This window comes from Nylanderia fulva, unplaced genomic scaffold (assembly GCF_048542155.1).
Source record: "Nylanderia fulva isolate GAGA-0341 unplaced genomic scaffold, ASM4854215v1 Scaffold1, whole genome shotgun sequence".
NCBI lineage: Eukaryota > Metazoa > Arthropoda > Insecta > Hymenoptera > Formicidae > Nylanderia > Nylanderia fulva.
In genome coordinates this window covers 9,591,777-9,618,685 of record NW_028189192.1, presented here as the reverse complement: position 1 = coordinate 9,618,685, position 26,909 = coordinate 9,591,777, and the positions used below count along the sequence as shown (strand labels likewise).

The 26,909-nt window shown below is 34.5% G+C and overlaps 1 protein-coding gene across 1 annotated transcript in view; it reads right to left on the bottom strand.

Moving 5' to 3' along the window:
• The window catches only part of pio (zona pellucida domain-containing protein piopio), a 57,908-nt gene that overhangs the window by 28,428 nt on the left and 2,571 nt on the right, over positions 1-26,909 (bottom strand). The window contains exons 2-3 of the mRNA XM_029314413.2: positions 24,523-24,560; positions 17,802-17,862 (exon numbers count right to left, since the gene is read on the bottom strand). Coding sequence (XP_029170246.1) covers positions 17,802-17,862; positions 24,523-24,558 — 97 coding nt within the window. The 5' untranslated portion in view covers positions 24,559-24,560. The remainder of the gene's footprint in view (positions 1-17,801; positions 17,863-24,522; positions 24,561-26,909) is intronic.

Below are 26,909 nucleotides of genomic sequence, written 5' to 3'. Positions count from 1 at the left end.
ATTACAGAGAAGAGTCCGACGAGCTTTTTACGATTTTTTATGAAACGTTCCGCCGGCGAAATTGTTTTCCGGTGTATAACATCCGTGTCTGTTGATTTCGTTATAGATGCTCTGTTTCGAAATTGCGTTCGCAATTTTAATAAAGCGGAAGACGAAGAGACGGATATTCTTCGGTCAGGTCAGCAGCGAACAACGATCATTCGTAACGCTGAGACGAAAGCGAACGCACCGCGTAACTATTTGCATGGGCCATAAAACGTGAAAATGAGAATGAAAAATTGATGCCGATTGTGAGATCGTTACGGTTGGACAAATGGGCCGCGCCGATGTGAACTATCGCTTTCTGTTTAATCCGTTTCGTTTTCGCAACAAACAAACCTGACCTAGTCGAAGCGCAAACTCTCTTCGCAGATCGACCCTTTCTGATATCGCAAATTATCGATATCGACAAGGTGACATATGAAAAGAATGAAACATTTTGACAGATTATGATTTCATTAAAATAATGCAACATTGCACACACAAAATGCACGCATTTATATGCGATATGTAAATTATATAATCTTCTTTTCGCACTGAAAAAAAATTATTTGTTTATTTAAATAAATATTTATTTCAATACTCTTTTATACGCATCATTTATTGGAAATTAATAATTTCCAATTTGCTGTGAAAACAATATTTATTTGATATAAGAAATCATTTTTTAAAACATAAATATTCATTTGAATATTTATTCATAAATATTTATTTGTTTCAAACAAATGTGTAAATGGAAATATTTAAATATGCATTGTTATATTTTAGAATAATTTCATGGAAAAAATATTAACTGTCACAGCAAAAATTTAAGCATGATAAATTTCCTGTGTAATACAGACAGCTAAAAAGCCGTAGTAACTATTTTTTCCCGTGTTACACAGTTCGCGATCAAAAATGTAAAAAAAGAAAAACTTAAAAATTCCACAATATCGGTGAAAATTCGTTTGTATCCGTTGTCCCGTGTCTAATTAGCTATAAAAGGTGGATTCGTATACCGAAACGGTACATAACTTACATAGCGTAAAATCATGCGCCGACCACTTGGCGTTACAATTTCGTTCATCAACTTTGCGCAATCGCATTACAACGCGATGAGAACATTAATTAAATTTAACGCGTACGCGCGGCAGTAGTGTGCGAAATTGCAGAGTCAGGCTAGCGTATTTTTTTAAATGCACGATGAAAATTAAATCACGGAGCGAAATAAATGATTATACCATTAACAACGACAATAGCTTTTACATACATATCGTTACCGCGATCACAATGCACAATGTGTGTGTGTGTGTGCATCTCTTTCATTCTTCATATTATATTTTTTACACTCGGAAAATCAAATTATCTCGTTAGTACGATAAGGAGGAGGAGGATATGATCGACGAAATCTGCCATTAAGCAGTGAGCGATTAAAACGGGACTCGAGTACATTCATCGCGCCTATAATGAGCCTGCGGATTATCGCTCCAGAAAATTCATTAGTGCTCCGAGGCCTTCGGAGCGACGCGACGGAGTAAGAGGAGAACGGCGCCTGAGTAAATTGGGAAGCTCGCATGCCGAGCGCGGCTCGTAATGACAATAATCATCGGCGAATTATCATTATCAGCCCCGCGGAGAGACAATGATGAGAGAGTTGTGAACTTGACTCTCGTCGGTGCACAGGCAGTCACGTCGGGCGTACTCTAGCTCTTCCTGCTCTCGCCTGGATCGCATCATTCGGGTTATTATCCGTCAGGGAATACCGCGAATCGTATCAAAGATTGCTTTTGCGAAAGGGAATGTTCTCGTCGTTCAAAACATCCATTCCAAGTCCGTGCGTTTTATTAAACAGATTGTCTAGAAAATTTGAAAATATTTAAGACCATTTCCAGGACACTTCAAGGAAATTTGCACGATTTTCCAATAATATAATCAAGATATAAAAGAAATTGAAAACTTTATTTTCTTTGACAATTGTATTGAATGATTATTTATTTTCTTTTCTTTATCGAGTCGATATAACTGCATGTTAATGAAAATTAATATATGCATTACAAATATTCAATACAATATTCTCTTACGTTATATTTGAACGCTTAAAATCTATAACTTATGCGTAACACATACTTTTGGACTTCAAAATAAAAAATATATTGTATTATTTACAAAATAAGATAAAATATTTTTTACTCGAATAATCTCAATTTTTAAAAGCAACGAAAAAATCAAAGATCTACGAAAAAATTTAAGCACACTTCCAAAATTTTTAAAGGACAAACAAAATTTCAGAACATTTCAAAGATTTCAAAGACGACTAGACACCCTGTTAAAACATGCACGTTTTTTAAGTCATTATTATAATTAAAAAAAAATTGTGATGATTATGAAAAAGTGTAATAAAATAAAGATTTAATAGCAGATATCAAGTAGCCTTTGCATGATAAGAAAGTGGTCCGTTATATCATAAAAGTATTTTTTCTATTTATTTTAACTTTCTCTCGTCTCCGCTTCGTGTTTATAATCTGCATAAGTAATTGCAAAAGAATCCTATATCTTTAGATTCAAAGTTATACGTTTGACGAGCGTTTCCTTAATTTAATGCTATTGTCCTCCCTCGTTACTAAATTGAGAAACGACGTCCGATCAAGGTAATGAAACAATTAATGGCACGCTGAAAGTTAATGACGCCGTTCCTCGTAATATCAGACCCCGATCGTTCGATCATCGTCTCAAAGTATCGAAGGAGAACCTCGAAAGTATCCTGAAATTCGCGAGGTCGACGACCGGCCACGTCCGTTTACTTCGCCTCTTTGATCCTCTCCATATATGTATAGCAGAATCTAAAGAAAAAAAGCCCAGAGGCAAGAAAGTTGCAAAAGTATTCTTTACTTTCCATTGCAATTTCACGGTATTTATTTCTGCAGTCTTAATTTTTGAGAATAAAAGCTTCTGTCATAAATTTCGCACACGGAAAAAAATTAGCCTCCATAACTAAATTTTATATATTACATATTACAATCTGAAATTTAATTATCTTATCTAAATTTTAACTAATATTTTTTAGCTATTTAAATGGAAAATTCTATAGCTAAAAAACATTAGCTATCGCATATGTAATAGCTGGTTCTTTTCTGTGTAGCAAAAAAATTAGTTTATTTTTCCTAAATTAATTAAAAATTAATTACCTATATATTAATTATATAAAATGTATTTTCGTTAAATTGAAATGATAAGTAACAAGATGTTCTCGTGGCAAAGAGACACGTTGGCTTTAAGACAAGAGTGACTATGCAGCGGTATCCTTTGCAAGTTGTATCATTACGTCATTAAAATCGCGAGATTGGTATCATCATGTAGAATCAATTCTAGATACCCAAGATTACCGTCCGATGCCGCACTTCCGTCACGAGATATATATCGTGTTATATACTCTCGAGCGAAATCGAGCATCAGCGACTTGGACCAAGTCGGGTCGGACGTCGAAGGTACTTGACCTTTTCTCTTTGTGCGGAGCGCACTCATATCGGATAAGATTCACTTGGACAACGTCTACAGTGAATCTCTCACTGATATGTCGCTTGTCACGACGGCGCGAAGCAAGTAAAAATGCTAATGAGAGCCTGTGTCTCAGCGTCGCCTTTATTCAGTTTTCCTTTCTCTCGCGGCGGCTTCTTTTCCCCCTCACATAGTCGCGATCTACACGTTGTGCACACATAGAGAGAAAGATAGAGATGCGGTATTCTTTCTTTTTCCGCCTCTGACTCACAAGTTCCCGAAGGGCGAAACAAAGGCGCGTCGAAGAAGACGTTCCCCCGAGCGAGTGTAATTTGCAAACGACACGCGAGCCTCGCTGTGCGACTTCCGGCGCTTGTAGAATCGCCACATTGGAGAACTCGCCTTCGCATCCTTCCCTGGTCCCCCACGTTTATTCTCTTTTTCCCTGTTCGTTTTCGTTGAAACTTGCAACTTACGCGCTCAACGAGCGAGGATTATTGTTGCCTTGAGATCGTGAGATGCAAACAGCACGTAAAGCTGGCTGGGAATAACTATATTAATATCGAGAGTCAAAAAAATGCACGCAGGTGTGCGAAATGTTCTTATTACGAAACGATTGACGTTAGTCTACGCTGTCTTGCATCTATTTCGCCTTTGCCTTCCTAGTTATATAGCTTAACGAAACAACGATGATGCAAATTGAAAGTCTTGTGCGTATATGAATACAGTTGTAATTTTCTCCTCGCGCACAAACATGAAATATAAAAATTAATTTACAGAACAAATTATAGTTTTTAAAAACGAGTTAATAAACGTATAGTCATTTATATCCATTTCGTAACATTTGCACAAATAACTTACATGTATCCTACCTGGATCTTTCTTAGATCTCAGGATAAAGAATAAGTATGGACAAAGCGTGTGATACACACACACACACACATGTATATATATATACGGATTACGCAATAACGAGATTTTATGTGTGTGTTCTGTCAATATAGATTCGTGAAACTTGCCTTAACTAACCGTACCTTTGGCAAAGCGATATTTTTCTGAATTCTTCTGACAGGCGGTTCAGTGACCTCTCCATGCTTAGCTTACGGTATAAAATTCATTTAAGTCGCTGAGAACACACAAGTAATTCAGGAAAAAAATGTAAAAAGGAATTAACAGCTTCTATAAATCCCGTTGTGTATTTTACATTGTATACTACCGATTGCAATCTGCACTGAATCTGCATTGAATCTCTTTAGACCATCGCATCGCACAAAAATATATATCGTACACGAGACATTGTTAAAATAAAAAATTTTAATTACAGATAAAAACAAAGTAATGTATATAATGCAAAATATGGAAATTGCATAAAACTTAAAGTTCGACAGGAATCAATTTTTAGTCAAGGAAGTTGAAGATTAAGTAAATCTTATTTATGTATATTGCAAATTGCAACATAAATAAATATTAATCATTAACACTGATCATAAAAACGGGGAAAAATCGAATGACTAATAGCTTACTGTTAAAGTTGCCCGACACGGACACGCACAGTTATGCAAGAACTCGGGTGTTTTGCGTGCGTAAGATTTTAATGCTTCGCGATGGACACGAGTGGCATAAAATATCGAGAATATAACTGAACGAGCGACGTTTGACTTCCTGTCGTCAACTCGCTTCGTTGACAACGCGAAAAATGTTGCACGCGATTCCTTGGAAAAAGCGCAAAAAAAGCGTTTTTTGCGCGACAAAATAGGTTGTTTCAGTTTTATTATAATATAAAACACTATAGACATAAACTAGAATTAAATCCTTTAGAAAAAAAGTTATAAAATTTACAAGAAATATTTTTCGTCGAAATTATTACCTCTAGTTTTTTATATATAAGTTTATAAAACTTAATATAATCTTTTTGATCGGTTTTTCGGTCTCTTGGAGCGAAAGGAAATGAAAATTTTTGACGTTAAGTTTACGAACGACTTATTAGCGACGCGATTATACAGCCGATCGTTTAACAGAACGGGGTTAACGATCCAAAATTTAGCGGTGATTAATTTGCATAATTGTTGAATCATCTCGCTTTTGCGGATCTCGCTCTTGCGAGAAACTCGTGACGAAATCGGAGGATTTCAGCTAACACTCGGAGAGAGAATCCGGAGAGGAAACGCCCCGGTGAGCGAGCATCTACGTATAACACCTCGTTACGCTCGTTAAGATGTTTGGCGAAGATTGCCGGATGTATCTTTACGAAATTTCACTGAAATCCTTCGACTAACCCAAGATTTTAAAGGTGTTAACGTTTTTAGAAGAGTTTCATCATAATGTCTTTTCGATTAACTCCGTCCAAGTTTCTAACGAGTTTTATCCTGTTAAAAATTATATACCTATATCATTCATTCACCTGTGAAATATACGAAATCGTCAATTGCTACAGTTATTTAATTTTAATTATAGTTCTGTATTTCCTATATAATTTTTTTTTATTTTTAGCAACCTTATCCACATGAGTAAAGAAATGCATTTCAATCGATGGACAATTATGACTAATTATAGCTAATGCATACGTTGCATGTACTTCATATACATTGCTATTTGCAACGTTACTTCATTGAAAACAGAAGGCATAGCGGTATCCTTCGGAGGCGGATTTCTTTGGAATTGAACAAGACAAATTATACAAATACGCGAGTCTAATGATCAGTCGGCTTCGTGTAAATCCTGTTAGAACTACGAAACGTGTTTCCACAAACTTGCGGCCGCTCCTTGCATTATAACTGTTATATTGCACGCATTTTGCGTGCGTCTGCATCGTCCTGCATCGCGATCCCGCTAGCGAGCACCGGAAGTGACCAACGGCGTTCTTTTGCGAGCAAACTTTTCGCAAACTAGGCGAAACATTATGTAACACGTATCTATATATTATATATTATGCATATTGAAAATATGACGAATATTTTTTTCTTACGAAAATTGTGAATTTTTTTCTACCGCGATTGCATGCATTGCGTGTTTGATTTCACGTTCGAGACACGCCTGCATTTCCGTTTAACAAGTTAAACAAGTTCTAAGTAACAAGAGATACATGCGATGTACGTGTAAATACAATTTCCACGAACGATAGAGCATGCACCGAGTAGGGCATGAACCGAGCATAAAGAATGTAAATAAATGCACTCTTCCGGTGCCGGAAGAAGGGCCGTTTTCCGTTAAGTTAGAAGTTACAGACGCGATGCTCGTTTCCTTCATTTCTCATAAGGGTTGTGTCAATTATTCATCGCATAATATTCAATGTAATGCAATTATGACATAATCTCTGGACATGATAGACACGACTTTGATAAATCTTTCAATTTAATTCTTTAATATTACGACTCTCTTCATTAAAAATTAATTAAACAATTATAAATTATTTCAATTATATTTCGATAATTTTATATTTAAGTTTTACCTCCGTTGATGAATAACAGGAAATAAAATTTAAGAAGAATGTAGATGTAAAATATATTATAATTGAAATATAATTTTGAAAACGTGGTAATGAAAAAATAAGACGCAAAATTTGGAGATTTTACCGCAATTCGATTTATATCGCGCGAAATTAGAGATGTAAACGACACGATTGCGCGATTGTGCGAATGTGGCGAGACTAAGTCTTGTTTGAATTAAGATTCGAGATTACAGTCCTAGATGCATAAACAGGACGTGTCCGGCGTACCGAGGAAGAGATCCTTGCGTTCCTTGCGTCCGAGATCGAGGACCTTTGCAAGAATCTAGCACGATCTGGATGCACCATCATCGTGCAATCTCATCTCTCGTGACGAAGGATCATCGGATAATGCGTTTTAAAAGAAAAAAAAATTTAATGGAATAATCGCGCAGGAAGATTCGCGAATAAGATACGATAGACGATTTGCGCGGATCGCATTATGCAAGGAAGTTACGTATACATCGAGGGAGACGCGCAAGGTTACATTTGATGCTGCAATCGGTGAATCATGTGATTTATACAATCTGCAGATCCATTACTCGATCTACACCTGGATTTTTCCTTCAAACTCGCGATGAGAAAAACGCTCATTTTTTTGCATTATTATATATAAAATTGGACAACAAATTATGTAAAATTGTAAGATGAAAATATACACATATATAAAGCGTTTTTAAGATGAGAAACACGGAAACGTGGTTGTAGAGATTCCAATAAAATAGGATTAGAATGGAAATGAAATTGTTGGAGGCTTCTTATACGCGCGAACTTCGCAATTTAAAACGCATCGGGCAATCTCGACGATCTAGCCGTCAAGTTTGTAGATCCGAGGAACGGTATAAAAGCAATCCGATAGATTAATAGTACTCTGAAGAAACAGTTCGTGTCAAGATGTCTAAGTAATTACGGCCACTTTGAAAGGACGAACGGATGATCTTTTCAAACTGGTCAAGCTGTTCAAAGTATATTTATTAAATTCAAAGGTATGCATAGTTTTTCATGAGTGAATTGCGTGACAGATGTAATCAGATTATCGAATACGAGAAGGTTGCTCTGATTATAGCAAAAACCGCTTTGCATTTTTTCTATAAACATAATTAATATGTATAACATATAATAATAATAAAATAAATAATAAAATATAATAATATAATAAAATAAATAAATAAATAAATAAGTGTGTGTAATATTCTAACATTCTCTTTGCGTTTTCCGATTCAAGAAACGATATAGTAAACTCAAGTAACCTAAGCTTATTCAAAATTTCTGAAAAAATAATCTATAAAGTCGCGCTTATCACACTGCAATATGACATGATCTGCTGGTTCGAATAAAATTCAATGGTACAGTTATATAAATAGCCAGGGATAGGAAGTGGAAATAGGCGGAAATTCAATGATTCAGACTGCAGAACAGGAACATCACTGCAAGAATTTATGTCGTTCGCGCAATAATAGATAATTTGCCAGCGATGGATGTCAAGTTACAAAAATGAGGTTTTAATTAGCGAACAAAGAGATCTAATAAGTATTATTTTTTCAAACAGAAATTGTCCTTCTTAACACGAACAAAGACATCGATTGCCTGCTCGGTTCTCGCGATGTTTATCCGCGACAATCAACACTTTGCGTGGCCCTGGCCGGCTCTCGTTATCTGCAAATGTTCCTCGATCTCTTCTATCCGCTATTTAGTATTATTTGAGAACGGATATTGCATTCATTAATAAATTAATTAACGAGACAGAGAAAGGTAGAAAAGAGAGAAAATCTTTCCTGAACAAAATAAAATGTTTTCTATTACTAAGTAATCGATTAATTTTATATTAATCAATTTTATATTAATTGTAAAATTTTATATTAATTGTATTAATTTTATATCAAATAATATAAATTAATATGTAACGAAGAGTAATCATGTAACGAATAAATGAGATCTGCATTAAGGACGTTCGAATAGTTGGAGCAAATCTTATATCATCTTTCTAACGGTAAAATGATGGTATATATACATCGTAAAAACTTCGTATCTCAAAAAATTGAAAAAAAAAGGATTTCCTTTGCCTGAACGACTCTCGCAGCCTTGATGCGATCGACGCGCTTCGGTGCATCCTCATACTTGCAAAGAAACTTCGGCGCTCTTATATCCGCCTACACAACGGAGGTTCTACAGTCGCTGCGCGGCCTATCATTCGTTACGGTGCCAGCTCGTAGAGTTGCTTATTTTGAATAATAGCAAATCGACATCGGAGACGCCTTTATGACGACGTTTCCGACGTCTCTCTGCGAAGGTCTTCGACGATTGCTGCGGTCTGGCAACCTTGACGCTCGCATCACCGATCCTCCTTTGCATAGGGAGAAGAATCTTTGCTCTGGTTGTCGCTCACAATAGCGTGTATATGGTACATGTATCTTTGGTAAAGTCGCGGAAGGTCCGGATCACCGAAGTACAAGCGAATAAATCGTGTTTTTCCGGATGCTTAATTGCTTTTGTACGCGAAAGAATGAGACCGTGTCACCGCAATGAATCGGTTCGTTCGAATTACAGTTATTTGCACATGCATCGTGTCGCTTCGGTGCGATGCAACCGGCCTTCGCTCCGGCATACTTTGTGACGCGATGATGAGTATATTCATTGTTCGAATTACGCCACTTTTTTTCATCTCAGAAGGTCGTTCCTCTCGAACGCGTCCGAGATGCAGATATGTATTTTAATGCGTCACGTAAATCTAAATATATACGTCAAAGAGACGATAACTCCACTATCAAATGCCGTAAAAATTTAATAAACATTTCATTGTTTTATATCTATATTTTTCTTGGCTATTTTATATATTTATTATTTATTAAATATTTATATTAATTACCTTTATACATTTGTTTGAATCAAATCAATTATCCATCTGTTTAGAAAAAGAATTTATTATATTAAATAAATATTTTTTCACGGCAAATCAATATTATTAGTTTCAAACAAATTATATATAAAGTAGTATTAAAATAAATATTTATTTGAATATTTAAAGAATTTTTCTCAGCGTTTCAACTTTTTATTTTACGGCGTTCTCTGCATCAACGCTTCATCGTTCCGCAAAAAAATCTTAACTGACGTGCATCGTTGATAAATTCGCCACGGATGCGGATCTGAAGCTCAATCAAACGCGGGGCAAAGTATCATCGCGCGATTCCGATATTAATCGCACGGTGCATTAAGCGCGCGTTATGTATACGCACATTTCGCACTGAAATGCGTACGGCGCAATTACTTCGATTTAACATCCAAGGTCGACGATGCGCAGCGAAGATTTCTGTACGCAATGCTATATATGCAACCGTGTTATCCGTCACAGAGGAATCCTGCGGTTCCCACTCTCGGCGTCACCGCGAGTATTAAAACTTTTCGCTTCGATCCGACCGGCCGATTTACCGTGGCCGAGGTAATGCTTGTTCCCATAATTAATGACCTCTGAAGTCGCGTCTACTTGTGGTCGCGGCGGAATCGCGAAGGAATCGCCGAGAAAAAAGCCAACCGCTGGCTTTCAGGGTTGGCCTCAAGGTTCGCGCATATCTTCGCGCGATTCGTGAGAATACATCGCTCATCTCTTGCAAAAGGCATGTATGTACATCGCGTATCTTTAATTATTTATCTTTAATTTTAATCGACAGATGCGCGCGCGCGTCAATTAGTTCTTCTATTCAGCGCACGTAATCGTTTCAATGAGATCGTATCCTCATTTCAATTACGCGGTTTGTTATATATTATTTTTTAATTAATATTTGAGTTAATGAGAGGAATACATTAAAAAAAAAGAGATAATCGGATTTTTTCATTAATATAATAGATAAATCTTGTTACATGGGTAGAATTAATTAAAAATGACACAATAAAATTCAGTCGGTTAAAATGTATAATGACAGATATAAAAATTAAGTATTAAGTGTGTTAATATGTTAATGAAGTGTGTTAATAAAGTAATAAAAATATCAATAAAAAATTTAATATTAAACGAGTCTTACGGTAACTGTCTTTTTATATGCCTCTTTTCTCTCTTTCTCTCTTTCTTTCTCTTTATTAACTTTCATAAATTTTTATAAACTTTTAAAGCAATTTTGCGAGTAACTGTATAGCTCGATAAAACGTTAAATAACGTTTATTAAAATAAATTTGAAGATAAAATCGCGTAAATATATTTGCCCGAGGTAACTATAAAATCAGCAGGAATATCAAAAAAATTCGTACGGAGTCGGAACATGCTATCAGACACTATGGTTTTGAGCAGTTCTCTAACGGCTTTGCTCGACTAAATTGATTCTTACGCAAACACCGTCTGAACAAAGTCGTGTAGACCAACAGCACGGATGAATTGCCGTGGATGTGAATTTCACGTGAGAGGGATATACCGTTATCGGTTCGGGCGTTATTCTGAAATAAGCGGCACAGCCCAAAGAACATGTTTCATGTGCTGCAAGCTTGCCGCAGCAATTTCAGGGTGTCCAGCAGACTCAATGAAAAAAATTCTCTAACTTTTTCAGATTTTCCTAGACCAGAAATTAATTTTTCCCTGACTTTTTAGTATTCTTTTTTCAAAATATAATTTGTATACATGTATATGATAAATCAATTAAATGTTAAATCATGAAATCCTTGAGATATTTTTATCAACAATGAAAAGATTCGAAAGTTAAAACAAAAATTTAAATCAATTATACAATCTGCATTATGTACGATAATCGAAACAAACATGTCACTATAAACTATTTAAATAATTACCTTATTTATTTATATTATATCAATTTTTTTAGTTTTATCTCTATTAAACACACATTGAAATAAAAAAACACGATGATGAAAATATAAATTAACGAACACGCTATGTAGATGAATCGATTTTTAACAACACAGAAAATTAGCGTGCTGGAAGTCAACGAAAAGTTTATATTTATTTATTTAATAAAAAATTTCAATTATTGAGACAAATGTAGAATAATGTGAAAAATGGATTTTAAGAATAAAATAGATTATGAGAATATAAAAGCAAAAATCATAATTTTAACCTTGAAATAATAAGAGAACAAAGAAATACGCTCTAATACATTTTAATCACGCGACTGATTTGCTGCTGCGTATGAAAAGGCACCTTTAAGGTATCCCTAATCGACAAACTTCGTTAAATAGCATAATACCATCCCTAATTCCAACGGTTCGTTCGTTCGTCGACACTTCAGCGCTTCCGGAAAAGAAACGCGGCGAACCATAATGCGAATCTTCCTCTCGATCAGGAACGCAACCGAATTCTTCTCAGGTCGATTCATTGTCCTGCACCGGATTACTCGTGACTTACATCGTGCACGTTATTTTTTTTATCCGACACGAACGAACAATCGCGCGCAAACCGTAACGCAAGGAAGATAAAACAACGTATACTCGTATGCAAACGACAGTATAGAAAAACAGTATAGAAATGCAGTGTCATCGTTGCATCATCATCGGTGATTAAAGAGATTAAGGAGATGTTCGGTAATATTATTTCCGTCAAGTGTCAACGATTAGAGCAGATGTACACGACGATAAATGACAGGTGACAGATAAAATTCGTGCATTTCGAGGAGAAAAATGTTTCTCTCAAGACGTAAATGAACATCGAGGAAGGACTTACTGTGTCATTATATAATTCAAATCTTAGTTGGGAAAAACAAAAATTTTAATTCGACGGATTTAGTTAATTCGCGCGTTTTAATTCGGCTAACGGGCCGCGATCGTTAACTATGGATTATCGTAATTGCATATGCGCCAGGTGTTGATTTTCGCGTGTAAACGGATCGTGAAAACCGATCGGAATAAATTCGCAGGTAACGGGATACCCGGAGACGGTCATTCGCTGACCGTTTAACGATCCTGCAATCGTCATTAGGTAAGATCATTTATAACCTCCTGCTCTTATCCTATTTACGGTCCTCTCGTAATACTGTCCACGCAGGTCATCGACGATAATTGCAGATTTATACAAGCGTACGGTCATAAGCCATGCACCGTAAGCTATACGCATGCAAATGCATTCGAACACAATTGCCAGTCACTCTAGTCTTGTCGCGGAGCCGACGAAAGGAACTTGTCAAGGCCGATAAAATTAACGTTAATCAATTAAATTTATAAACGCGAACGCGAGACATAATTGCGTACACCGCAAAAAACATCTCCCTAATTACTGGAAAAATTTTGAAATTATTAAAAAAAACATCGTTCTAATTTTATATCATTCTATTGATTATAACAGTTATAATATTAACATACTTTATTGACTAAATTATTAATTATTTATTAAAAATATATAGGAGAAAAAAATACAATTATTAATTACAAAAATACAAGAAAGATATATAATATAAAATTAAAGACAATCGCTGTCGTTTAATATAATGATCAACTTTTTATCTTCCTTTTTTTTTATCTTGCCTAGAAGACATGCGTAAAAAATCGAGATGACTATATCATTAAAAAAAAGCATCGAGTCATTACGTCTGATGTATCGAAGCGTCGAATTAATTGCCGCGACATACAATAAATGCGTCGTAATGATGAAATCAGATTAAAAGATAATGACGTCGAATCAACGGTAAAACGCGTAAAACCTAACATATACATTAGTTGTCTGAACATCAGGTTAACGATGTAAAATTAAAGGAATAATTAATACGATGCAGCAGTACAAGATCAATCGACGGAGATAAGTCGTGATAAATGAAGGACACGACATTGTACGATGCTTCGATTATTCGATTATCGAATAATATTTTCTATAAATAAATTTCTACTGCATATGTGTAAGACAAATTATCGTAAATCGTGGCGTTAATCGCGAAATATATCGATTACTTCCCGCGTACGTAGATATGTGGGCGTTCTTCGCGCGCAAATCGCAGCGTATGAACGTTTCGCGTAGACAGATTTACGTAGCCAATTTACGTAGCCAATTCAACTGCATTTCTCGAGAATGTTCACAGACGCGAGTTCTATATACGTTCTTACATCTCCCGAAGAGCCATATAAAGGATATAACAAGATTCTTTTTTTTGTTAATGCAGCGCTCATCGATGAAAATAATCTCTAACTTGAGATATTTTATGTCAGAAAAAAAACGTAATGTCCAAAAAACCAATACAAGCACTGACGTACGTATTATAAAATGCTAAAAATACCTCTTGTAATAAATTTTTCTTTTATTATCTATATGGAGAGAAATAAGATATTTATAAGACACACTAATTTATTTTGTCTAAAATCTTTGCATTTTTAAATTAAAATCATTGATTTGTAATATATCTATAATAATTGAGTTAAATATATCTAAATACAGTTCGTGTGTCAATAGCCTTGACAGAAAAATATGTAAAATAAAAAAAATATATATAAGTATATTTTTATTTAATAATTTTTGATCTTTATTTAATTATCTTTTAAAATACTCAAATATTCATAGTCTAATTATGCTAATGAGTGATGACAGCTTTATTTAGTACGAATAAATAAGGCAATGCGAAACATACTTACTTCAAAGTTGTAAGAAAACAACGTATTCAAGTTTGCATTATAAATGTGACTACATTAAACACGGCCAATCCGAGTTGCACGACCTAGATTTTTTTCTATGATGTGTAGCATTGCGCGTTTCTGTAGCTTCAGTTATATCAACCTAATATTTTCTCTGTAATTAACCATTTTCCGAGATTTTCTCAGCAATTAACCATTTGCCATTTCTTACTTGACACATATGTACACACACATTCATTAGAGAGATTTATTCATCTCTCTGATATTGGAAATCGTACATTTACGCGAATTCCTTTCGCTTTCTGCAAAATAGTTTCCAGTCTATGATTTTAGAACATCTCTTTGAGATAAAAACGCCAATTAAGATCATGGTTTTTTCTAGTGGAAAGTGATGTTTTCTCCAAGGTGGTAATGCGTTTTTAATGCGTGTCAGTCAATCAATGCAAATAAGCAGAATTATATTTTCAATTATATTTTCATTCATATTTTGAATATTCATATTTTTTTATTAATAAGGTTTAAATACGAATGAAAGAGAAAGAGAAAAACGTGCATGGCAATTAAAAGTAAAGTGATAAGAGCTATTCTTGAATATTTTTTTCATATAATAAATTTTTCATAAAAGTTTTTTGACATAGACAAAACCATTTTGACATTTGATTTTCGATTGTAATGTTTTAGAGATGCTTTAAAAAAATATGACTGGTTTTTTTTCAGATTATCTTACTTGAAATAATCCTTCAAATAAAATTCAATAATGCATGATACAATAAGGCAAGGCATATAACTCTTTTTTCTTTTTTATATATGTATGTACATATATTACTATATTTTATCGAAACGTTATGTATTTTCAAAATGTGTACGAGATATATCGATAAAAGATTTTAATTAGTGTCACTTCAAGTCAAGAGAAAAAAATATCCTTTTTTTTGGTGTTCAATATGATGCTTCCTCTTAGGTATTTAGCACGGTAATCGAACAGTCAAACCACAACAGCTATTGTAATGCATGTGAGAATAATAGCGCCTTGTCCCTCAGCGTAAATGAAGATTCACATGTGAAGGTAAAGGCGTAAAAAATACTTTCTTTTAAGACGCAGTTTCTCTTCAAGTGAAGAAATAACAGTTTGAAAGGCATTAAACAATACTCCGACTCCCAATGGTGATTGCTCATCATAGTACAGTAATCAAAATAAAATTTTATTTGTATAATGTTGTATAAATTATTTGTAAATTTTTAATTTATGCAATCTAAAAATAATTTAATGATAGAAAAAATATTAAAAGTAAAATTGATATGTTAAAAGTGTATAATAAAAAGAATTATATCTTAAAATATATAATTTAAAAGACACACGTTTTTTATCAGGGCAGAACGGAGCAATTTCATTTCCCTGCATCTCGCAATAACATTCCAGCGGAACAAATGACAAAAAGTAAAAGTCCGAAAGCGTCCACAGAATCTTTGACAATGGATTTCATTGGTTTGTCAGTGTCATGAGAAAAAGCTTATACTTATCTCGCGCATTAATCGTCATCTTATTACGTCCAAACATCCGCTGTTAAAGAAATTACGAGTCTGCAATTTACTCTCTCGATTGTGTGAAATATTACTTTAAAATTAATGTGTCCAATTGCACAATTTAAAGTGTCATACTTATTTCTTAATATATATTCGAGACTAACCGATCACCGGCTACGTTTAGAAGCTCGTCTATGACTCGCGTATAATAATATTAATGATTGTGCAACTCGAGATCTTCATTAATCTGACATCCTCATTACGAGAAGAAATAAAGACTGAAGCAACATATTAGCAGTAAATTAAAATTTATGATTGTGCTACACATCCAAAGATTTCTTGACATGATATTGCCGGATTAATAAAGGTTGAATTCATTGAACCGAGACAAGATATAATATATATACATATATTGGAAATATTTCGTTGGTAACTAAATAAAGGCAAGTCTCTGTAACTATATATATACATCGTATATGTACATTGTATTTCCGTTGATTCGACAGGTGAAATTCGACTTACGGTCTCGCGCAGTAAAAGGTTGAAAGTGTCCGCCGTCTGTTCATTTACCGGGACTTTCGATTCGCGTCGATGCGATGCTGCGGCGGATATCGCGCCGTTGTATATATATTCGTCGTCGCGTCCCGGTTATAATCGTCATCTCGTTTCGTGCCATTTACATCTCATATCACGTTCTCCGTCCCTCCTGCGAACGCGACTTCGCTCCTTTCCACATGAGAATCTAGGTCGCACGGCTGCGTTCACCTTCTAGCAAAAGCAATGTCTTTCAAGGAAGGTCGTCGGTCGATCTCGTCTGGAAAGGCTCTCTTCCGAATGGCTATACGCTTTTCCCTTTCGTTAAATTATCCTGCCGCGATTCGATTAATTGCCCTCGATCTCGCGAGCAAATGTAAGAAAAATTTATAATCGATCCTTCGGTATCGCGAATGGAAAAATAACCCTCGCTTTCATTTTGTCGGTTTATTAATATACGATTTTTTAAATGCTAATAACTTTCTTCGCTTGTTAATCATCGCTCGCGTGTAATAGTTTAATAATTGGATTGCATTAATTCAACAGAACGATTTCTTTAATAAATAATTATAGCAAATTCTCTCAGAAAATTCGACAAGAGATTTTTAAATATTTGCATATTTCAACCTTTTGTATAATTTGATTTGACTTCAATATATTATGTGTGCAAAATCAATTTTTGAATTATATAATTAAATATGTCAAGTGCAAATGTATATTTAAGCACATAATTGAGTACATAAACAATTAATCTGGATGATTAATTAAGTCTTTCCATGAAACAACTTAAGAAACTGCAATATATACGCGGTAGATCAATTACTCTTTTCTAGTAATTACGTTTACTTTCAAATTATTATACTTTGTTACCACAAGTATCCTTCTTAGAATCATTGTCATCAAGTTTATTGTGCCGTCATTAGAAAGTGCACATCATGTGGAAAGCGTCCACTTTATCTGATTATCCGGCACTTTGGTTTCGTGAGAGGAATAGCACGCGCGATTTTTCCTCGGGAGAAAATCCACCATATGCGTGGTTTATATTTCGAGGTGAAACAGGTGAAAAAAAATGAGAACAGAATCGGGAGATATAACGCGAATTTTCGCATGCACGAGTTTGACGTCTAATTGATTCGGTCTAATTAATCATTTGCTGGTCGCTAATAATTAGAAAGTAAGTCTTATATTGTGTACTCACACGTCGGCAACTGTTGAGGTACCTGGGCTGCGTGTGCGCTGCTGTGCCTCGTTATTGTGATCTGAAGAGAGAAAAGGCAATGTGTTTTAGATCTTTTCGCATAATAAGATACAATTGTTAGCGCTAACTTAACCGCGCTATCGCCGATGTTGGTCGTTCGTATAGTGAGCGTATCGCACGAATATACAATTAGAATGCAAGCGCAAGATACACGATATTGTACGTAATACGAGTATAACATAGCGTGAGTACTTTAAATATTTAACACTTAAGTAAGAGAGCGCGCTAATAAGCTTTAATAAAATTCCCTCAAGGCTGTATTTACAAAGCCAATCGGTGAGATTTATAGACGGCATAAATATGTAACGATACAGACGACAATGGATGAAAGACGCGGAAAAGAAATTTATAAACGGGGAAAAAGAAGAATCGTGGAAAAAGTTACGTAAAATTACATGTAACCGGTGTTAGGTAAACACTGAGAAAGGCGTGGAAAGGAGAGTATCCGTTACTTTTACTATTTATAAATCCAATCCGTATTTATCGGCAGATTATTTCCGGTGACAGAGCAAGTTGCCACAATTGGCAGGGTGTGATATCATCGGTACTTGAGGTGAAGTCAATGACGAAATAGACGAGCGTAATGTTGGTTTGAAAAAAAATCTAGACTCTTGAGAACTATAAAACGTTTCGAGACGGCCGCATTAAAGTAACGTACGTAATTATGCTCAATATAAGTCGGTATAATAGCGATTTATCTTAACTCAAATTTAATTTAATTCCCATCTGTGAATTTTCTAAGCAATTTCACGGTATCATTACACATTATAACAATAAAGCCATAACGCGCTTTATGTTATATATCGTTGTGAAGTGATCAGAGCGTATTATATCTTTAAACCACCGTTGATTAGAAAAAAATACAAAAAGAGAGAAACTCATTTATCACACTGTATTATTCCTTACGACGAAGAAATTGGCGATGAGAATCCTATAATTTATAAAATTAGTAATGTAATTTCAAATGTAGTTTCAAACATTTTTGTAGCTCGTTGTACGTGATAAATCTTCCAGCATATATATTTCACGTCCAAGTATTAATTTAGCTGACGCCGATGTGGGATCAATCTGATGATTGATCGTCATCCGATTAAAGAGCACGATATGAAAGTCTCATGAAAATGTCAAGCCCGACAGACTGAGTATTTTGCCTTTCAAGATATATGAATGATATATATTTTTAATTTCTACGGTGTTAGATCGTTTCGGTTGACTATCGCCATCATTAATAAAAATTAGCGTGCAAGAAGCATCACTTTCTTAAAACATTCGACATTATCATTATTGATGATCGAGGATTATTGAAGTTGATGATTACTCTAATGATTTATATAAGAAAAAAAGAATTATTTTACAAAATTGCTATCATATGACATTAAAAAATTTTGAAACAGCGGCGATTCTTTGTTTTTCAACGCAGAAAGAAAATGCAGTATTTAATAAGATATATAGTAATTAATCTGTTACGAGACTTGGAAACTCCTTTGTACAAGATTGTAAATGAGACGAGTGAGACTTTGTACGTGGAAAAAACGCGCGGATCTAGTCCGATAATGGAAAAGGCGTGCAATGCATTAATATATCCGTGAATAATTATGCTATCCGGTGAAACACGTAACGACGTAAATTTTTAGATTAACAAGCGATGTGATACACACATGGAGTGTACTGTAATTGCCTTCCATTCATCTAATTCAAAACTCATTACTGTAGTGCATCTTGGAACACTGGTAATTTCGCGTAACGCATAATGCGCGATCATAATGCAATTATAATGCGCGAGAGATATGTAGCTTCTATAGAGAGACGATTTAATCGAGGGCAAATTGCGGTTCATGCGCTCGCGTGAATAAACCGTTTTTATCAGCGGTAACTGATTAAACATCGTATATGTATGTGTCGTGGAAATTGAACCGCATACACACGCAGATCCCCGTTGAAACGGTGAGAGAAGCGAATGAGCGTAAATAATACAAGGACGAGATCGGATATGTCTCTCTTGCCACGACATAATTTCCCCGTCGCTGCCAATTTAGGTATCGACGACTAAACGGCAAGAGAGGAATCGAACGATGTCTGAGAACGACGATCGATTTCCGCTCAGCGACTTTAGAAGACACTCTTCCGTCACATCGCGACGAAACTTTCGCGTTTCTTTTTTCTCACGCGGAGAATGTTCCTCGCACGTAACCGCGTATATCGGAATATATATATAAAAATGATCTTCGTGTGTGTGCATGCGTGCAGAAGTGCTAAATGATCGCTTCGCCGTTTACTTACGGAAAGTTTCACGACAGGAGTCTCCGCGGCAAACACTGACGTCAGAGCATGGTCGACGCGTGTTCGTCCGTGCAATGAAAGTGGTCTAACGAGTCACTGGCCATTCAAGTGTATATGCACGCGACGTGATCGCTGTGCACTTCTCTCTTTCTCTCTTCCTCTCTCGTGGACCGTATTTGCGACTTTATCTAATAATAACGCGCGCCAAAGTGAAGGCGACAGGGAACTATGCTTAGCAACTGACCGATTTTCATCGAGCGAGTACTGTCCCATTAATTTGATAAACGCTCGTGGCATAAGGCGGATTATATCGCGAGATCGATGTCGCCCCGAGTGATTCCCGCGATAATTGGATTCTATCGAAACATGGACGTGAGTGAAATGCGAAAAACGCAACGACGGAGATACCTTGATATATAAAACGCAACAGTATTACTCACTAGAAGTCGAACCGTACCATATAAGGTTCGTGACGTTCCATCCGATGAACTCTATCAAGAACTGACCTTCCACAACGCGTAATATATGTCTTTCTTACACTGAACAAAATTCATATACTTTTACTGTAATTTTTTCCGTATTTTTTAAAATGCATATTAATGTAAAAATATATGTAAAATATAGATCAAATCACTATTTTTATGCAAAAATCACTTTAAGTTTAAATTGAATATTTTTACTTTATTAGAACTACATATTTTATAAGCATTTATTTATTTTATTTGTAACATTATTTATGCATTACTAGCATTTCCTATATGTGTAGTTCCATGTCCAGTGAAATATTTTTAATCTTGAAAATATATTGTATATAAGAATATATTTCATATTACATTAAATATAATCTGTAATCTTCCATATATAAGTAGGAATATCGCATGATTATGCTATGCTGGGTCGAAAAAGAACCCAGCACAATCATGTAATTTTTTTTAGTGTAGCACGACAAAAAAATGACAAAATTCGTGATCTTTATAATATATACATATGAATGATATCAATTAATAATCAAATTATTTTTCTTATTATTCATAATTTATTGAAATGGTCTACTAATCGCTCAATTAGCATAAGAATTTTCATTAATGATAGGTACAACATATGTATATATTAAATAAAATTATATCCGCAATTTTCATGTCAACATTATCGCGAGACATAGGACTGTTTCAAGTAGTTCAATGGGTAATTGGAGCGACAAACGATGGTCGATCGACAGCCGCAATCGCGGATCTAACGTGGGCAGGGGATCTCCTTGAAATCGCCGCCCATTATACTCGCTCCTTCGTTATTGCAGACACACTCTTACCAGTTAGTCACCCTTGCATACGCAATTCCTCCTGTCGCGGCGCGTGCTCACGTGACGTGACGTCGCGATTTGACGTCGCGAGCCAAGTCGCGATTATGTCATAGCAGAGCGCTTAAGTATTTAGCGCGGACGAGCGTATATACCGTCGACACGAGGCTCCCTCGATGAAGAAAGACCTCCAGGAGTTTGTCGTTTCGCGTGGGCGAGGAGATCGCGCCCAGTTCAATTGCGATGACTTCCGAACTTTAAACGCGCACCCACGCGAAACCTACATCCGCCGATGAAATGTACCACGCGATTCTATCAATTTCTATCGATTAAATCGATAATTCAATTCGCGAATCCTAATTTGTTCTTCTATAGATGCGGATGAATAAGTGTGTACGGTGATGTCACATATGAACTGTCAGCGATGTTTATATAACATGCATAAAGGAAGAGAGAAAGTGTATTTGACAGACGAAATTTTTTCACTTTCTTTTCTTTTTGTCAGCATTTACGTCTCTATTGATTTTTCCGATTGACTCATCACTTGAATAGAATATGTGCTAAGCTAGGAGTATCTCTCTTTGCATATCTATTATATTCATGGTTCACGAATCATTTGAAGAATATTACGAAGAGCTGGTGTGGAAAAGTCTCTGATTTTTTTAAAGAAAGTATTTAGAAATGCTTAGAACTTTTCTCTTTAAAAAAATCAACTTAGAAAAAATTAATTGATGTAATACACATATCAAAATCTCAATACGTTGTTCGCAAAATTGATTAATCGAATTTTCACCCGTTATAATAAAAAATGCAAGAACGCGGAACATTATGAAAAGCGCACATTTAATATCATACTTTCTTCCGGTTATCGACAGCCTTTTCCCGACTCTCGTAGAGTGAAACGTTTATGGAAACATACCAGCTCTAGGCTCTGTAAGATCTCGAGCCGATATTTTAAAGAACACGAAGTAAAAGTGGGCGTGGTACTGAACGGATTGTCTTTCCTTCTTATATGCATGGGATATTCCGATAAAACTCGACATGCGAACCCGTCACATCTTTCTCGTTCACGCTTCGCCAATGGAAAAAAAGAAGCTTGAATTCTATTTCACAAAATACTTTCACTCACGAGAAACATTTGCAAATATTAAAGTTATTCGTACGGCATTAAATATATAGGTTCTTGTGACGTAAGTTCTTATGACATTTCATAAATGGAGCACGGATCATACATTGAAATATTTTAACAGTGACGATTTGAATTTTGAAATTTTATTTCATATTTTGTGCAAAGTAAATCCGAGTTAACAATGAAAAAATGTGAGAACAATGAACGGAAGTGCTTACTTATGTTCTATTTCACCCGACGCATATTTAAAAGATCCTGTCGTAGAGACCTTCTAAGCCGCGTAAACGCCAAGTTTAACGTAATTGTCAATTATTATGTGTTACATAACGCCGGAATTACCGCCTCTTGAATGGGTTAACGATTTTAAATCAAGCTCTATCAAGAGAACGATCCCACGACTATTGTCGGAATGACATAACATTCTCCGAAACCACCGCGAAATATCATAATACTTAAATACCCGCTATCATACTTTTTGTTTACGTTGTGTTTCAATGCCACATATATAATTCTTACTTCAAAATTAATATGCATTGCATTACAAGTTTTAATTAGTCAATTAACTTTAATTATATAATTAAAAAATTTAAGTTTTTTAACACTTCCACAATAACCCGTATATAAATTATTTATTATAGAAATAATTATACGGATAAGGAGTAAAAATTATTTATTAGCTAATCTGCAAGATATCTATTAGACAACAGAGAAGATATACAATTTATTCTCATTTTATTCTAAACATTTTCTAATTTTATATTTGATACTGATTGACAAATGCTAGAATAAAATTATATTGCTCTACACAGAAAATTGTTGCCTTGCAATTGTACTGTCAATCAGTACATTATAATTAAAAAACTTTCGACAGCGACATTATAAGATGTGAAAAAATAGAATATCAGCCCGACGTATTGCTCCGTTAAATATTTAAAAAATCGAGTAAAACTCCACTACGTATAATTAGAGAAAATTTCATATTACTATTTCATCTATTTGAAAATCGTATGAAAGCCGTCGAGCCACTTTCTCGAAAAAATTGTCTAATTTTTGATAAACGGATCGATTTGCATATTAGAATATGAATATATTAGAATCGCAGCTGTTTGGGTTTTTAACAGTTGCAAATATTACAGCAAATATTACAGCAAATATACAGTTGCTCTAGGATGTGTTGTATGCCAACAAAGAAGATTACATAATGCATCACATACCTTAACCAACACGTGTATGCGACGCAGCACGCACAGGAGAAAGTATGTGTATATATTGCGGCATCATTAATCCATGCTATCCGAAACGATAGTGAGTTTCCAGATCATGTATTCTCAATTACATATTTTGTCCTTCATTGACTTTTAGGATGTCAAGTCGAGTACAAGGATAATCGTGATTAATCAATCTTTCTTTAAATAAAATTATCAATGATAGAACAATGATAGAAATTAAATATTTAAATTACATACTTTCTTTTTACGCGCGTTCCTGTCATTATTAAGAATTATGTCAACTTTACCTCATACGAATTGCATACAAATGAATTTAGAATAATTTAGGTGTGAATTAAGCAATTTAAGATGAATCATTTATTATGTAAGCAAATTGCATATTTTGAGAAAGAAAAAGAATAAAAATTTTTAATATTTTTAAATTAAATCAAATATATAAAATAATATAAGTACAGAAATATATTAATTACATAATATAGGATTACGTAATAAAAAAAAAATAATGTACATTATTTGATTAAAATCATTTCATAATTAACCAATAATTCTACAATATAAATATTTCGACGTATGACATAATTTGCATTTCGCAAGAAGCAAATTAAAAATCGATTTGCTTAAGCTTACGATTAGATATAATTATAATTATATCTAAACCTCTCACACACGCATTCAAGATAAACTTCTTATGCACAGAAAAAGGAATGTTTTTTTGTATCTACTCACCAATAAAAATGCCAATGCGACCTTCCTCCAGTCCATGGCTAAAATAAAAGAGAAAGTCTTATTAATAACTAGGTCGAAGTTTGTGAGAATACGATCGACTGTGCAAACATCTACGCCATGAAATATAGGCGATAATTCAAAAATTCGCATTTCTTATCATATACTTGCACGCTTATCCGAGATATATATTTTTATCATCACAGCGGCAGTAACTCCTCTAGTCAATAAATTGAAGTAATTCGACTTCCTCTTTTTTTTAAAAAATACATTTTAAAAATATTAAATTGAAAAATTAAGACTCTTATATATTATTATTTACTTCATAAAAAAATCTATTACATATCTATATAATTAAGCAAGATAAGCCAAAAGTCATGGTATAATATGCACAATATTAGAAATCATTCAAGCTTAAAAAAGGATAAATAATTAAATTTCAATCTTCCAATTTTTTAATTATTTTATTCGACAATAAAACCTTGTATAAAAAATTTTTATTTTACTTTTTTCTCAACTTTTAATTTCTCATAATAAATTATTTTTTTGCTGATTGCCTATTTATATTTTTGCTCATCTTATATAATAGAGATATCACTCAAAAAAATAATATTGCAAGTACAGCAAAAATTTTCTAGGTATAAAAAATTTACTAAAACAGCTAAGTAATTGACAAGTATTGTAATATTGCATATGTAATTTACTTAATTTGCCTAAGTAACAGAGACAGAATATATATTCCTGCTATAAATTCTATACGTGACAAACAACAGTTTTAACAGATACAAAAAACATCTAAACGTCTAACTATATCAGCGAAATATTTTTTTGAGTGATAGTTATAATTAGAAAAAATATTATATGTTATTAGAAAGAAGTAATAAATATATTTATCTAACATTTCAAGACATAACGACTGAATCACTTTCGCTTCACACCACCCGGTTTGTCTTTTCCTATCACTATCTTACTCTTATTCGACCTTGAGCTCGCTTTTAGAGAGTTGTGTCTCACATTCCCTATGTTAATTCCATCTAATCTATATAGAAGGGGTCTCTGAGAGGGAAAAGAACAGTTGCCCTAGCATCCTCTATTATACTATCCTATAAATCGACACGGGGTACAACAAAGATCCGCCTCTTTCTCTCATTCCATTCCACAAATCGCACTTTGAGGCGGTCTGCGGTTACAAAAAAAATAAAAAAAAATAAAAAAAAGAACAAAGATCGCGATGCTTCGTGATGTCACCCTGACTGAGGATTAAGATCGACCTCTCTCTTTCTCTCAATGACAAGACAGGTAAACGTTTTCAGGTGGGTTAGTATATAGCGTGGCCCGTTCGCTGCGTTCGGATGCAGTCGATGCAGGCGTTTGCCTGCCGAGAAAGCGCGACACGTTTGTTCACGAAGGCGGAGGTGGCGATGCACGATGCAACGTTCACTTTTTAGAACACCACGGAGGCGATGAAAAATATTGACCTCGACCACCACCGGACCACCGTGGTCGGCTATGATCGCTATTATCGCGAGACCTCTTCAACTTCGGCTCCAGCGCCGGATGTTATATCGCGACATGCTCCGTGATTTATGAGATCGACATCCCTGCGCGACGACGTGATTTCCTTTTTTATGAAATGCAGTTATTGTGATCGGATTCGCGATCGCGGCCAGGGACGTGTCCTTCGCGATGCTCGTTGCACTCGAGGGTGAAAAGACTCTCTCTTTTAGAAGACACAAAGTATCTTTTAACAATAAAAAAATAAAAAAATCGAATAATAATATACATATATTTATAATAAATATAGTATAATGAATATAATAAATATATTGATAATAAATTATTACTCTAATAAAAAAAAAAGAGAAAACAATTATTAAATAAAAGTTAATAATATTTAATAATTAAGAAAATATATTATTAAAAAAATAGCTTATTTTAATACCTTTTAGTAGCATAAGATTAGCAAAAAATTATTTAAAATTTTTTTTCTATGCAGATTTATCGGTGCTAGTAAGGTCGAGTGATTTAAGCAGCGAATATGGATATTTCGACGGCGGAAACACCTGTCACGCAGGTGATTTAAGGTTTCAGTTCGAGTATGCGGGGGAGCCACGATGGATAATCGAAAAATTCAAGGACAATATAACGAGCGGTATTTACGTGAGAAGAGTCCCACGTAAGCCTGGAAATCCTCTCTCTCTCGATTAGAAAATTGGAGAAAATAGCGCGGTTCTTCATTATCTTCTTCATTATAGAGGACACGAATTATCTTAAACATTTTAACATAGCGTCTTTCTATCCATTATTTACATCCTTTATAATTCGAGGTAATAGATTGATAAATATTAGTTAAGTAATACGGATTATATATAAGCAGAAAATAATTAATA